At 41.2% G+C, this 13,382-nt stretch overlaps 1 protein-coding gene across 1 annotated transcript in view; it reads right to left on the bottom strand.

Annotated features, from left to right (window-relative positions):
• LOC125293603 (metabotropic glutamate receptor 4-like) overlaps positions 1-13,382 on the bottom strand; it is a 132,643-nt gene that overhangs the window by 10,431 nt on the left and 108,830 nt on the right. Inside the window, 2 exon segments of the mRNA XM_048241597.1 lie at positions 4,511-5,449; positions 7,271-7,407. Coding sequence (XP_048097554.1) covers positions 4,511-5,449; positions 7,271-7,407 — 1,076 coding nt within the window.

The raw sequence follows: 13,382 nt of genomic DNA, 5'->3' as shown, positions 1-13,382 counted from the left end.
CACACACACACACACACACACACACACACACACACACACACAAAACACACCTTCACCTCCTCTCTCCTCATCTCACGCATGTGTCAGCCCTTGGCCAGATTAATTCTGTTCAGCATGCAGATACGATCACCAATCTCGCTCATCTGCGACACCGAAAGTGACGCTTTGAGAAATGTTGCCGTTGACTCCATTCAGGAATTCCATAAAAGGAGGGCAGGGACGCACTGCCTGTTATTGGCAGGAGCTTAATTCCACACCACTGGCTATCCCTTTTTTCTTTCTTTTTTTACAGAAAGCCTGTCTGGCAGCATGCAATGATGACAGCGCTTAGGGAAGGTAAGAAATTAGAAAGATTGAAAGTTTCCTCTCGCTCTCTCTCTGATGTTGTGAAATGACTTTTTTTTATTTCTTTTTTTTGATTTTGTTTTTTCTACCTTTTACCTTTATCTCTTTACAAACGCATTTTCATTGAACATTTATCTCAAAGAATTTCGCACTCACAGCGCTCCTCTGGATTCAAGGACCCAGAGAATGCCAGAGTTGAGATATATTTCATTCACAGTCATTGTTTTTTGGGGGGAAGAGACTTTTCCTTTCAAAAACGAAATCCTCTGCAATGAAGAAAAAAAAAAAAAAAACCCCAATGGCATTTGGCAGTCAGATCAAGGTTCTGCCCACGATGTAGAGAGGCACTCAATTTGAGGCAGCAAGGGCCAATGGACAATTACGCCCCCTCGTCTTGCCCGCTGTGTGCTTTCTACCGCTGTCTGAGACTATGTCACACCGTACGATGGCGAAGGCATCATTACCGAGCGACACTGGCACTGTGACCTGAAGTCCTCCAGCATGTGTCAACACCTCCGAGCTTCTCTACCAGCCAAATCAATTACGCGCCGCTCACTCCAGACTTTCTGAAGGCACACTGACATTTGTATGTGTTAGTGTAGCTTTTTTGTTCTGAACAACTGTTGCAATGCTAGTGTGGAGGATATGAGGAGAGGCCCTTTCATCAGAGCTTGTCACTGTATTTCAGTCAGAAAAGTACCAAAACGCATTGATGGGATTTGTTTATGTTTTTTATATATGTTATGTATATGTGTTTGCCTGAGTGGAAGTCATCTGCTTTGAGAAACTGCTCCTACTTGAGCTGCCAGTGCTACTGTTGCTGTTGCAGCTGCTGTGGCTGTATCAAGCAAAACAAATAAAAAGCACTGAGATCAAGAACGAGTAAAGAAACTAGACAAGACCCCCCCTGTTCTCAATGTGGATTTTGACAGGAGGTGCTGGGGACTGAGGCAAGAAAAACCCACTGTGCTGCAGAGAGCTGTGGCTGACAGCAGACTAACCGAGAATTCAACAACTCCAGAAAGGCGTTGTTGAGGGAATTAAGATAATTGGTTTTCAGGAGGTGGGCCATAGGAGACCAACGATCTTAAAATAGCAGGTTATGTACTGTACCAAACTGAATTTCAGTCTTTTATATAAAAGACACTTTTTAGCATTATAATGTATTACTGAGCAACATGTTTTTATCCTGTATTCAGACTATTCTTTGCCTACAAATGGTAATTCTTTTTGAAAACCTTAAACCTTGCATCTACCAACATGCATGAATCTAGCATGAATCTGCTTATTACATGTTGCTGAGTGGCTAATGAATGGAAGGACTATACTAATGCTCTGAGAAAACAACAAAAGAAATCTTCACTTAACTGAAGACTAAAATTATAATGGTATAAGTTTTTTAATAATAATGATAAACTTTTTTTATCTGATTAAAAGGGTAGCCAGCCACCTCCAGAGGATATTAGACCTGTAGCTCTATCTATGAAAACATTCATGGACATATAATAATGTCTGCTGGGTCATATAGGCCTTTAAGAGGATGTCACGTGAGACTCTGAGAAGGACTTGATTAAATGTTTTTATTCAATTCTGCAAAAGGACTGCCTTTATTACGGGAAAATAGATAGGGATAAATAGCTATAGAGGAGGAGAGGCTGAGCCATGGCTTGTTTGTTTGGGGTGTAATGATGGGGTTATGTCTGCATGATGATAACCAGGGGATGTTATCATTTTCTTATGAAGTAAAAATCCAATGGAATGTAATTAAAGTGTATTTTAATGTCCTCTGTGCTTGACTTCAAGACCTCTGCTAATGTGGTGTCCACCTTTGCTCTCTACACAGACAGGCACAGACAGTCCTAAAACAGATTATGAGCTGAATATTATTGGACGTTTCTAAACCAGACTGGCCTGTGAGACAGCAATCAGAGCTAACATGGTTAAGAGATATGTTGTTGTATGTTGCTAATGGAATGCATACCTGGTTAGATTGTCAAATAGCTCAACAAATATGGATTTAGACTTTAGAAGGATTCTGTGTTCATGCTAATGTTTATTTCAACAGTATTTATTTTATTATTTCTGATATAGAAATGATTAATTTGTGCACTGTCTGTTTGAAAGACATATTACCCACACAGATAATCTGCATAACACGTTTGCTTTTTCCTGTGACATGACAAAACTGACAGAAATATTTAAAATGACCCATGGCACATACATCTACAAAACTTGTTTTCACTGGAGATTTTCTCTCTCTTTTTTACTTTTTTTTTCTCTCTCTCTCTCTCTCTCTCACACTTTTTTAAGATGAGGTGGAAGCGAGACATGGCCATTCCCCTCCATGTGTTGAAGTTAGATATCAAAACTGCCGAGCGTGTTGTCACGCTCGACAAACCTTCACCCAGCAACTCCACGAGTCAATGGGCCCCAGTCCCCCCTTTCATCGCACACACAAAGCGCCTGGTGCCTCACCACTTTGCCTTTCATGAGGGGGGACAATGGTACAATTAGTACATTATCACTACCTGCCAGTCTGCTGTCACCCACCGCCACCACCATCACCACCCCACCGTCTCGCTGTCTGCTCTACTCTAAACTAAGTCCTCACATTATGTGATGGGTTGCCAGGTTCACATAATGTGATGGGTTGCCAGGTGTCCAACAGACAGGGGAGAGCAGCAGCGAATGGAGTTATTGTCAGGGCCCGCTTCTTCTGGAACCCCAACCACTCCCTCCCTTAGCCAATCACCCACGCACCCACGGACACATACATGCGCGCACACGACTGACATCAGTGGTGTTCAATCAACTTTTAACCCACTCAGAGTCAGGGGTTGAATTGTGAACTGATTTCTTAATGAATAAACTGATTGCTAAATAAATAAGCAAGAGGGCGGGGCTGACTGTGAGGATGCCATGTTGACACAGTGCAGCCAAATAGAAATAACACCAATTAGTATCCATTCACTGTGACGGCCTCAACATATTTCCCTTAATCGGCATCATGCCAATCTGACATGACAAACTTCATAAGCTACTAAAGACAGTTGTCACAACACGCATTGTCATTCAAATATGGAAATGTCAAAATCCTAACAAACTTTGTCATTTTATCACAGAGCTGTTATGTCAGCTTAACATCAAAGAGGACAATCAGGCCTCTATGACAGCTCCTATTAGTTTGTATTGGCCTGCAAGAGTGTTAACAAATGTCTATATCAGTTGTCACAAGTGCTTATGCAGGTGTCATGTAATTGTTGTACAATGGCTTAAAAAGAAAGCATTCTCAGATATAATGGGCTATTATGTGACATTACCTCTTAAATAAATAATCAAGACTTCTCCTAAGCGTGACACCACCTGCTTATGTGGAGCTGGGCTGGACAGAGAAGAAGTGGTAATTGCTATCTCTGTCAAACAGCCGTGCCTGTCCTTGCTCTCTGTAACACTACCCACTGTAATTTGGGTGCCATCACACTTGCAGTAATCGCTTTTTTTTTTTTTTTTTTTTTTTGCTGAGGCTCCAAGTCGCTCGCTTGCTCGTAGCTCATTCATTTCAAAGCATCTTTCGGGGTGAAACAACAAAAAAAGCATCCAAAAATATACAGCCAAGCACAATTAAGGAAATGAGCAAAACAAACTTGAGCAGCAAATAAATTACACACAAGAAGTCATCACTGGCTGCGTGTTTTCCCCGTGGGGAAATACCACAGGCACATCTCCTTGAATGATTAATACTGTAGCTGAGCACAAGTGATTGATGTTATACAACAACGGCAATTTAACCCAGCCACTTTCATTTCAATGGACCACGGTACAAACATGAATTGAAATGGAGGGACGGGCAGCCAGTTGTATTCCAAGGAGAGTTTAATTGGCTTGTTCGTGTGACTCAAACCATTTTGCTGTCGAGAGTTTACTAGTCCAGACTGGACAGATGTGTACATAAATTGGAACATGATTCATGGATCAAAGGGAGAATGGCAGATCTATTATCTCCCATGAGTGTGTCTCAACATATCATACTTCAATTTTGTTGCCTTGTTATATTAGAAAACTGCAACTGAAAGTGTTCCTGAAACGGCATTCTGTGCCCTGTGAGTCTGACAGAAACAAACAAAAACCTTTCTTGATAGATATGGTAATTTGCTGTGCAGCCTACCTTTTCTGCTGACTGTGAGGTCCCAAAGAAGATGGGTATGAATGCCAGCCAGATGATGCACGTGGTGTACATTGTGAAGCCAATGGGCTTGGCCTCATTGAAAGTCTCGGGCACCCCTCGCGTCTTGATGGCGTACACCGTGCACGTGACCATGAGCAGCATGCTGTAGCCGAGCAGGCAGATGAGCGAGAGGTCCGAGATGTCGCACTTGAGCACACCCCGCGCCAGCTCTGGGTTGGCCGTGCGCTGGTCCTCGTAGTCGATGATGGCCAGTGGCGACGGGTCCATTCCGAACCAGATGCACACGCCCAGCAGCTGCACGGCGATCAGGCTGAAGGCGATGACGAGCTGCGACGCCGGGCTGATGAAGCGCGGCGCGCTCACCGACTTCTTGCCCTGCTCGAAGATGCGGTAGATGCGGTTGGTCTTGGTCAGCAGCGCCGAGTAGCTGATACTCATGCCCAGCCCGAGGAAGATGCGTCGGAGCGAGCAGACGCCCACATCCGGCGTGGAGATCATCAGGAAGGTCGTGGCGTAGCACATGAAGATGCCCGTCAGCAGCACGTAGCTGAGCTCGCGACCTGACGCCTTGACAATGGGCGTGTCGTTGTAGCGCACAAAGGTGACCACCACGAAGAAAGTGGCCGAGATGCCCAGGATGGCGATGAAGACTGGGATGAGTGCCCACGGCGAGCTCCACTCCAGCTTGATGATGGGGATGGGCTGGCACGCCGTGTGGTTCTCATTGGGCCGCAGGTCGAAGCGGCACATCTTGCAGGTGTGTGTGTCGGCCAGGTACTGATAGCCATCGCAGCGCTCGCAGTGCCAGCAGCACGGCATGCCCTTCACCGACTTCTTGCGCTCCCCCGGGCGGCACGGCTGGCTGCAGATAGAGGTGGGGACCTCACGGGAACCTCCAGGCCATCGGATGTCTGTGACCTAGACAAGAGCAAATACATTTACACAAGAGCAAATGCATTCTCACTACATGCGCTCCAAAATACACTGCTACAGTATGCTCCAGCACCCTCATTTACTGCCACCCCTGGTAAAGATGAGTGAAAAGAGGTATAAAAACATTTTAGTTCCACAATTAACTCCATGAGGAAAAACCAACCTTGAAAGAAAGCAAATTCTCCTCCTTATCCTAAGTATATTTATCAAAAGCAAATGTGCCACGATAATTGGCACCCCTGTATTTAATTCTTTGTAAAGCTTCCCTTTGCCAATAAAACAGCTCTTAGACATATACTATATAATATCTAATGAAGTTGAAGAATACAGGGGATTTGAGGACGTATCTCTGGATCATTTAGATTTATCTAGCCCTCCTTGTGCATGTCCTCTTAAGCTATCCCCACTGAGTTCAGATCAGGGAACTGAGATAACCATAACAGAAACTTGATTTATGTTTTGGATCATTGACCTGCTGGATGTGCTTTGGCAGAAATATCCAGATTTCGATTTAAAATGTTCAGGTATCTCATGTACTTCATGATACCATGAACCCTAATTAGGTTCCCAGGGCCTTTGGATTAACAACAGCCCCAGAGCATCACAGACCCTCCACCATATGTATACTTAGGCCTAGGGTTCTTTTCAGTAGTCTTTTTTCTATGTACACCAAACCAACCTTGAATGTTTGTTGGCAAAAATATACATTTCCATTTTCATCTGACCACAGACCACAATTCCAGGCATTCCTGGCAGAATTTAGCAACTCTAGACATTTACATGTGTAGATACATGACAATAAAGGCTTTTTCCTGACAAGCCTTTTAAATACTCTGTTAGCATGGAGGTCACTTCTGATGTTTTTTTCAGACTTAGTGACCTCAAAATGCTTTTTATTTTTATTTCTTCTCAGAATAAAATTGTCTCTCTTCAGGGCTGGATTTTACTCTCATTGTTTTCATTGTGAAACTTAGATGAAACACCCAAATAGGATTTTTAAATATTCATCTTACTCAAACTCATCTTACTCATCTTCGCCAGGGCCAATACCATTGCCTGGAGGGTTCTGTATAATCTCAAGTCTGTATTTGCAGTACACTATACTAAGATGCCAATCAATCAGCCTGATTGCCAGTTCAGGTGTGGGCGGTGCTGTAGTTATCAAAAGACCATGCCAAGGTAACAGACAAGTAAAAAAAAACATCTGCGAGACAGAGACGTGCGGTATCGTTAAGGTCTAAAACCGGAGTACGCTTCCCCATTATCTTGAAAAGTAACGTGAAAACCAGTACATGTACATGTAACTTCATAGTAGGGCTAAATGTAAGGTTAATAGCCAAACCACTTGTCTTCACTAACATAGCCCATGGAGCTTCGCATAATAGCTTGCCTTGCCCTGCGCTGAGTTTGTGAACAGTTTGTGAATTTACATGCACACATTTTGTGAATACAGTTTGTGAATTTACATACACACTAGCCTACTCACAAAAGAGCTGCGTTTCACCAAATATACAGTACAGTACATGAACAAGCCCCTAATCAAAGATGAAGGTCAGTACTTTAACCTCAAAGCCATTTCATTTCAATCACCAATCAGTGGGCCTCACAGCACTGTCGAAATACAGAAACTCAAAGCAACACTATAAATTATGTAACCAAACAAAAAGACACATGTGGGATTTCTTATTATTTGTGGATGTTCAGTCAGGATAAATGGAGATCTTTCTTCACTTGTAGGGATGTTCAACAGTCAGGGTCTTTGCTACAAATATGATCGGTATGTGATATTTGCTTGAGAAAACGTACATTTAAATGAAGCTGGTCTATCCAATGCCCGATGACTTTGTATTCTTTAGTGTGATTCCTTATCTGATACTGGAAGATCTCATAACGTCCAGGGGCATCTCCATTCACATTGAAGACAACAGGAATGCCAGCAATACCTGGGGGGCAGAAAAAATATATTCATTTAAAGGAAAATTTCTTATTTGGACAATGATTATATGATCACAATTTAATTACTTGTTCACCCAGTGCTGTCCACTGTGAGGACCTCAGTGAGGGCATACAGTGAATGGGATGTCTGAAGCCAAAGCAATGATGTGTAAGAGCAAACATGAAAGCCATTTCGTATGTGCATACACTGCAAAAACTGCTTATCTAACAAAATCTAACCAAGTGTTATTAATCTTATATCAAGATAAAAAAAAACTAGTTGGTATTGTTTTCAGTATAAAGAGACTTACCTAGCGCTTTCTTGTGAAATCATTTGACTTAATTAAAAAAAATAAAAAATTGACTTATTTTAAGACATCTCATCTTGAAAACAAGCAAATTTGTCTGCCAGTGCATTGAGCAAATTTGTCTTGATAAGACTCCTTAAAATAAGTTAAAGTCTTCTTAAATTAAGCCAAAATGATCTTTTGAGAGGGCGCTACACTGTAAGTCTTTTCATACTAAAAACAATACCAAATAGATTTTTTAATCTTAATATAAGATCAATAACACTTGGTTAGACACTTGGTCATTTTTTGCAGTGTACAACCCCTTGACATCTTGCGCCCTGTCTCATTCTCCAGTACAAATCTCTGTGGTTCAAAGAGCAACACAATTCTGTGTTCTGATGTAGGTTAAGGTTTTCCATATTCAGCATGATGGTAAATTATTTATGGCCGATAAATTTTGGTTGCTGAAATGCTTTCCCTTTGATAAGGATTTGGACCCTCTTCCTTGCTGCTAATATGCAAAATGTGCACCCTGGGACCTGCTAATTGGTCTTACTAAACTGTTGACAAGAGAAGAGGGCTTGTCTACTACCTTCTGGAAGGTTCACAAGAGCTTGGTGTAGTTGGTGCTTAACTGAAGCATTGGAGTTTTGAAGTTTTTTGGTGGTTTATTTCTGCATTTGTTGCATTTATGTTTTTTTACTATTTGAACAGTGCTTAATCATTCATTTTGATCTGTACCTACCAAAAAAAAACCAAATGATTCATATTAAATCATATGACTGATTTAAATTGATCGGTACAGTAGGTTGGTTGGTTGAAAATAAAGCTTTGAAAATATCTTGGTTTCAGTCATGTTGAAGCTTTTCTCACAGTATTGTGTTAATATGTCATTAGCGACTTGCCTAAAAGCAAATTGGTAGGAGACTTCAAGTTGTGTGAGAGTAGGAATTACAGGCTACATGCATGCCAGTTCAGTCAAGCAACCTTGAACTTGTGCCTTGCATGCTGACATTCACTCTCACTTATCTGACTTGACAGTCTCCTTGCACTGTCCCCTTGCAAGCCTCTCTCTCTCTGTCTTAAACTGATGCATTCAATGTGCCATACCATCCCTGAATGCATCCAAGTATGAGGAAGATGCTAAGGCAGCCGAGCAAACAGCTGGAATACTGCACATCCAGATAGGCGTGACTCAAACTCAGAGATTCACAGAAAGTCTCTAATCCCCACCCCCCCAAACACACACACACACACACACACACACACACACACACACACACACACACACACACACACACACACACACACACACACTCCATGTCTCTTTCTCTCTCTGACAGTTCGACAATGGTTTTAGCAAACACACTTAAAAATGTAGTTGTGCGGCAGCTCCTGTGCCTGGCTCTTGACAACCTCCAGCACTTCAAAGGCAGTGCATGCACTGGTTGGATCTCTGATGTGTTTCAGTGGCAGTGTTATGCACACATGTGGTGTGTTAGAGAAGCTGCTGCAAACGTATTTCAATTTGTTTAACTTCAAACTGCATTTTGATGCAGTGGTCATAATCCCAAATGAGTTATCCCCACTGCACGTGCACACAGTTAATTATGGGTTAGATAAACGTAAACATAATTAATGCCAACATATTTAAGAGAGATAAGAAATAAATTGACCAATCCTGGCTAGATTTCCTCTATTTTAGCTAAATATAATGGAAAACCGCCAGCGCTACATTGAATTTGCACATGTAATCACTATTGAAAACTATGTATATCAAAGGAAAGTCTAAACCTTTCACCCAATCACTTTCTCTGAGATTCCTAATACAGTATGTCATGTTATGTTATCTGCATTGAGATATGCGGGCACCCCGCAGCCATCAAAGTATACTCTACATGAATAAGAAATGGGCACACTAATGCAACATAAACCACTTTCAAATCGTTTTGATTAAGTCCTGCACAGGGAAATTGAAAAGATATGGGGTTTTGAATTAAAAGTGGATTGCTTTAAGACAAAACTCCAACCATGAAGAATAATTAATTGAAGACCTCTGACAAACTTCTGACTTCGGAAGGCATGCTGAGCTACTGTAAGGAGTGTTTGTATGGACATCGCCATGTCTGGCACACTAGACGGCTGAAAATGAACAGAGCTTTGAGACCTGTGTTCACACAACCTGGATGAAAGAGAGAGAAATTTCATCCACGGCCACCTGGGACCAACTCATATTCCGTATAAGCATAGAATGCCATGGTTCTCATCCAAGTCCACAGCCAAAAGTGGCTCTATTCAATATTCCTTAAGCTTCTCCATCACACAGTGATGTGTGTGGTGGAGAGGCTTTCCTCTAGAATACAATACAAACTGCAGCTTCCCAAAAGCAGATGAATCTATAGAAACGCTCTGTTTCTTCCTTCCTATACAATACAAACTGCAGCTTTAAAAAGCAGAAGAATCTATAGAAACGCTCTGTTTCTGCCTTCCTATACAATACAAACTGCAGCTTCCCAAAAGCAGATGAATCTATAGAAACGCTCTGTTTCTGCCTTCCTACACAGCCTTACACTGGGCTTCATTTGTAAAGTGGCGACAGCTGGCAGTGATGGCAGGTGCAATCTGCAAATGTGCAAATGGGACACTCTGGGGCAGAGTGGGACTGCAGAAAACAGAGGTGGTATGAACAAACTGTTTTGAGATTGATGTAGGCCAATGGAGGTAGCTGTGTGTTCCCCTTAAAGCCAGACACACACAGAACCATTTTGTACATCATTTGGAGTTATTTTCCATGTCAGTCAAAGCTGTATTACATGTCCAAGTTTTGAGAAAGTCCAAAACTAAATTTGAATGAAAAGACAACATTGTCACAGGGCTTGTTTGACTTGAATTTGTTTGATTAGGCTACATAATGACCTAAAGGTGAGCAGTAATTCACTGGTTTACTGTTGTGAAAGGTAAGCAATTTTCTATAATTGGCTTACAACATGTTGGCATCCTGCCATTACATGCACAGTTGAAGCTGACCAAGGATAATGTTTATCGTATTTCATTACCTAATGTTTGTGCACTACAAATCGCTGTAATTAAGCATGTCTTCCACTTGTATCACACATTGGGGTGATCACTGAGGAGTGGTTTATATTTAAACCATTGGTGGTGCTATGCTATGTACTTAGCAAAGGCACTTAGCCATTGAGCTACAGTACATAGCTAGTCCAAGCTTGTGTATCTGTTAAGAGCGGGTGGATTGGGCTGGACTTTATTTTCAGCAATGTGCTTTCAAGACATCCCTGTTGTCTGTAATCAAGTTACAAGGTGCCCTTGTGTAAAAAGGCAGCGTAAGTTAAATAACTTAATATCAGTCCAGCTGTCTTCGCTGTCTTGTCCAATTTTCTCTGTGGGGTTGTGGAATAGTCAGCCTGCGGTTGATAAAACGGACTTCATTGCTGCTCTGGTCTCACAGTTATCACTTCAGTTACTTGCTCTTAATGAAACGTTTATTAGACTACAGAACACTGCCACACCTGCAGTAGGCTACCAGCATCAACTAGCCTAATTATGTCCTTTTCCTATACCAGTTGTTCATCTGGTAGAGGAGGTGGGACAGGCTTTCTTGTCACTAACGACTAGAAGTTTACACAGTTGCTACCTGCACAGTTATAACTTGTTTGAATGCCATGCTATCATGATAACTGAGCATTTTAAGCTATACTTGGTTATTTATCTTCCTCTAGGACAGCTTGGCTGATTTGTGCATGCAGTCCTCCTATAGGCCTACTCACAAAGCTGGTAAGGACCTTGATGTAATTCTGCTATGTAACTGCACTACAGGAAATCTTATGGCTATTATTACATGTATCCATTACAAGATAGTCATAAAAGAGCTAATGCAAAACGATGTATCACTACCTACATAATCTTTAATTAAAAAGATCAAATCCAGTCCTTATTTTTTTTTTACTATTTTTCTCTAAGCCACACAATCCTCTCTCTCTCTCTCTCTCTCTCTCCCCCATGTTTCAGCATTTTCATAACAGCATTTCTATGTGTTAATAACTGATGACACAGCTATGATATAAACATACATAAATCATTGCTGTTCCACCCCAACTGCTTCCTGACAGCAGAAGGGACTGCAGGAATGAATATTTAGAGACCAACACAATCATATTGCCTGTTTTCAACTGCAAATGAAATGTAGATGGTTGCTAAAGGGGCTATAGCAGGGATAGCAGTATGGGGTCAGACAATTTTGAGTTCTTTCTTAGGCTATCTCCTCTGGACGCTAGTAATCACTGTATCTTCCTATAGCATTCTGCTAAAATGGCCGTTGCTACACAAACGTGACATAGTCGTCCGAACTCTATACCTTTTTTTTTTTTTTATTGGTAATTCAAGTACAATAAGCATGGGTCAAAACAATCCATAAGGAATCCATCTATGTACAGGATCAGGTGTAATTAAAAGGAGGAAGCAAGAGAAAAAAATAAAAATAATAAACAAAACAGAAAAAAAAAACACAACAGAGGGAAAAAAAAACATATAACCAGGGCTTAGTCATTAAATCATATTCTGTAACACTGTTCAAAAGTTGTACTGCTTTCTTAGACTTCATAGCTTTAAGGGCTTTTGTATAATAAAGGAAATCATTGTAAAACCCACTAAAAGTGGGCTTAACCTTTGAGTATTTACATTTATGTATAAAAAATTTACAGAGAATAACAATCACATTGACTAAGAGATCATCGTTATCATTCACAGTAAAGAGTCCATATATAATGTCCTTCAAGTCAAAGTTATCTAACATAAAACATTTAGGACTGAGCCAGTTATGAAGGTCAAGCCACAAGGTTTTAACATAAACACATTCGACAAACAGATGCTCAGCGGTTTCCAGCCCATTACAAAATACACAATTATCAGTTTCAATCCCAAAGCGCCTTTGGATTAAATCGTTGGAGGGGTATATTCCATTCAAAGTTTTGAAATGTAGCTCTTTGGCCTTAGGCATTATGGGATATCTCATGTATTTAGTTCGCAAAAGCTGTATACGATTCTTTGGAAAAACTTTTAAAATAGAATTTCTATATGTTAATAAGGGGTAAGACCGGTTGATAAATAGGTTTCTAAGACATTTGTTGGAGTATCTAAAACTCTTAAAGTCACAACCTTCACGAGGTTACATTCAGGGCTGTAGTGGAGGCTAAACACAAGTAGGCCTAAACATACTTTATCCTCCTCTGAAATTTCAGAAATAGAGTTTATCCACCTCCTATTAGAGTTTATCCACCTCTCAAAAGAGTTCACCAAATGCAACTTTTAACATTCAAAAATGACACTGTATTATCCACATTCACAATATGTACACTCATCAACACTCTGGGATCCATTTAAGGGCGCATTCACACTAGACCGTTTGGTCTGGACATGGATTGTTTGGACCAATCGTTCGGTGATTTTTGCTAATGTGAACGCAGTCTACCAAACCCCGAATGCGAGTCCGGACCAGGGCCCCCTAGAAAACAGCGGTCTGGGGTAGGCCTATGGTTTGTTAGAACTCCGGTGCAGTTGGAATGCTATCTGTTCAAAAAAATAAAAAATAAACTGCCGTTTTTGCGACGTTGCGATATTGGTAATTACAAGCTAGTGTGTATGACAAACAGACCCTGGTCCGCAAACATAAATGTAAT

This window comes from Alosa alosa, chromosome 4, assembly GCF_017589495.1.
Source record: "Alosa alosa isolate M-15738 ecotype Scorff River chromosome 4, AALO_Geno_1.1, whole genome shotgun sequence".
In the NCBI taxonomy this organism is placed as follows: Eukaryota; Metazoa; Chordata; class Actinopteri; order Clupeiformes; family Clupeidae; genus Alosa; species Alosa alosa.
The sequence above is the reverse complement of the archived record's forward strand: the minus strand, read 5'-3'. Positions and strand labels throughout refer to the sequence as shown.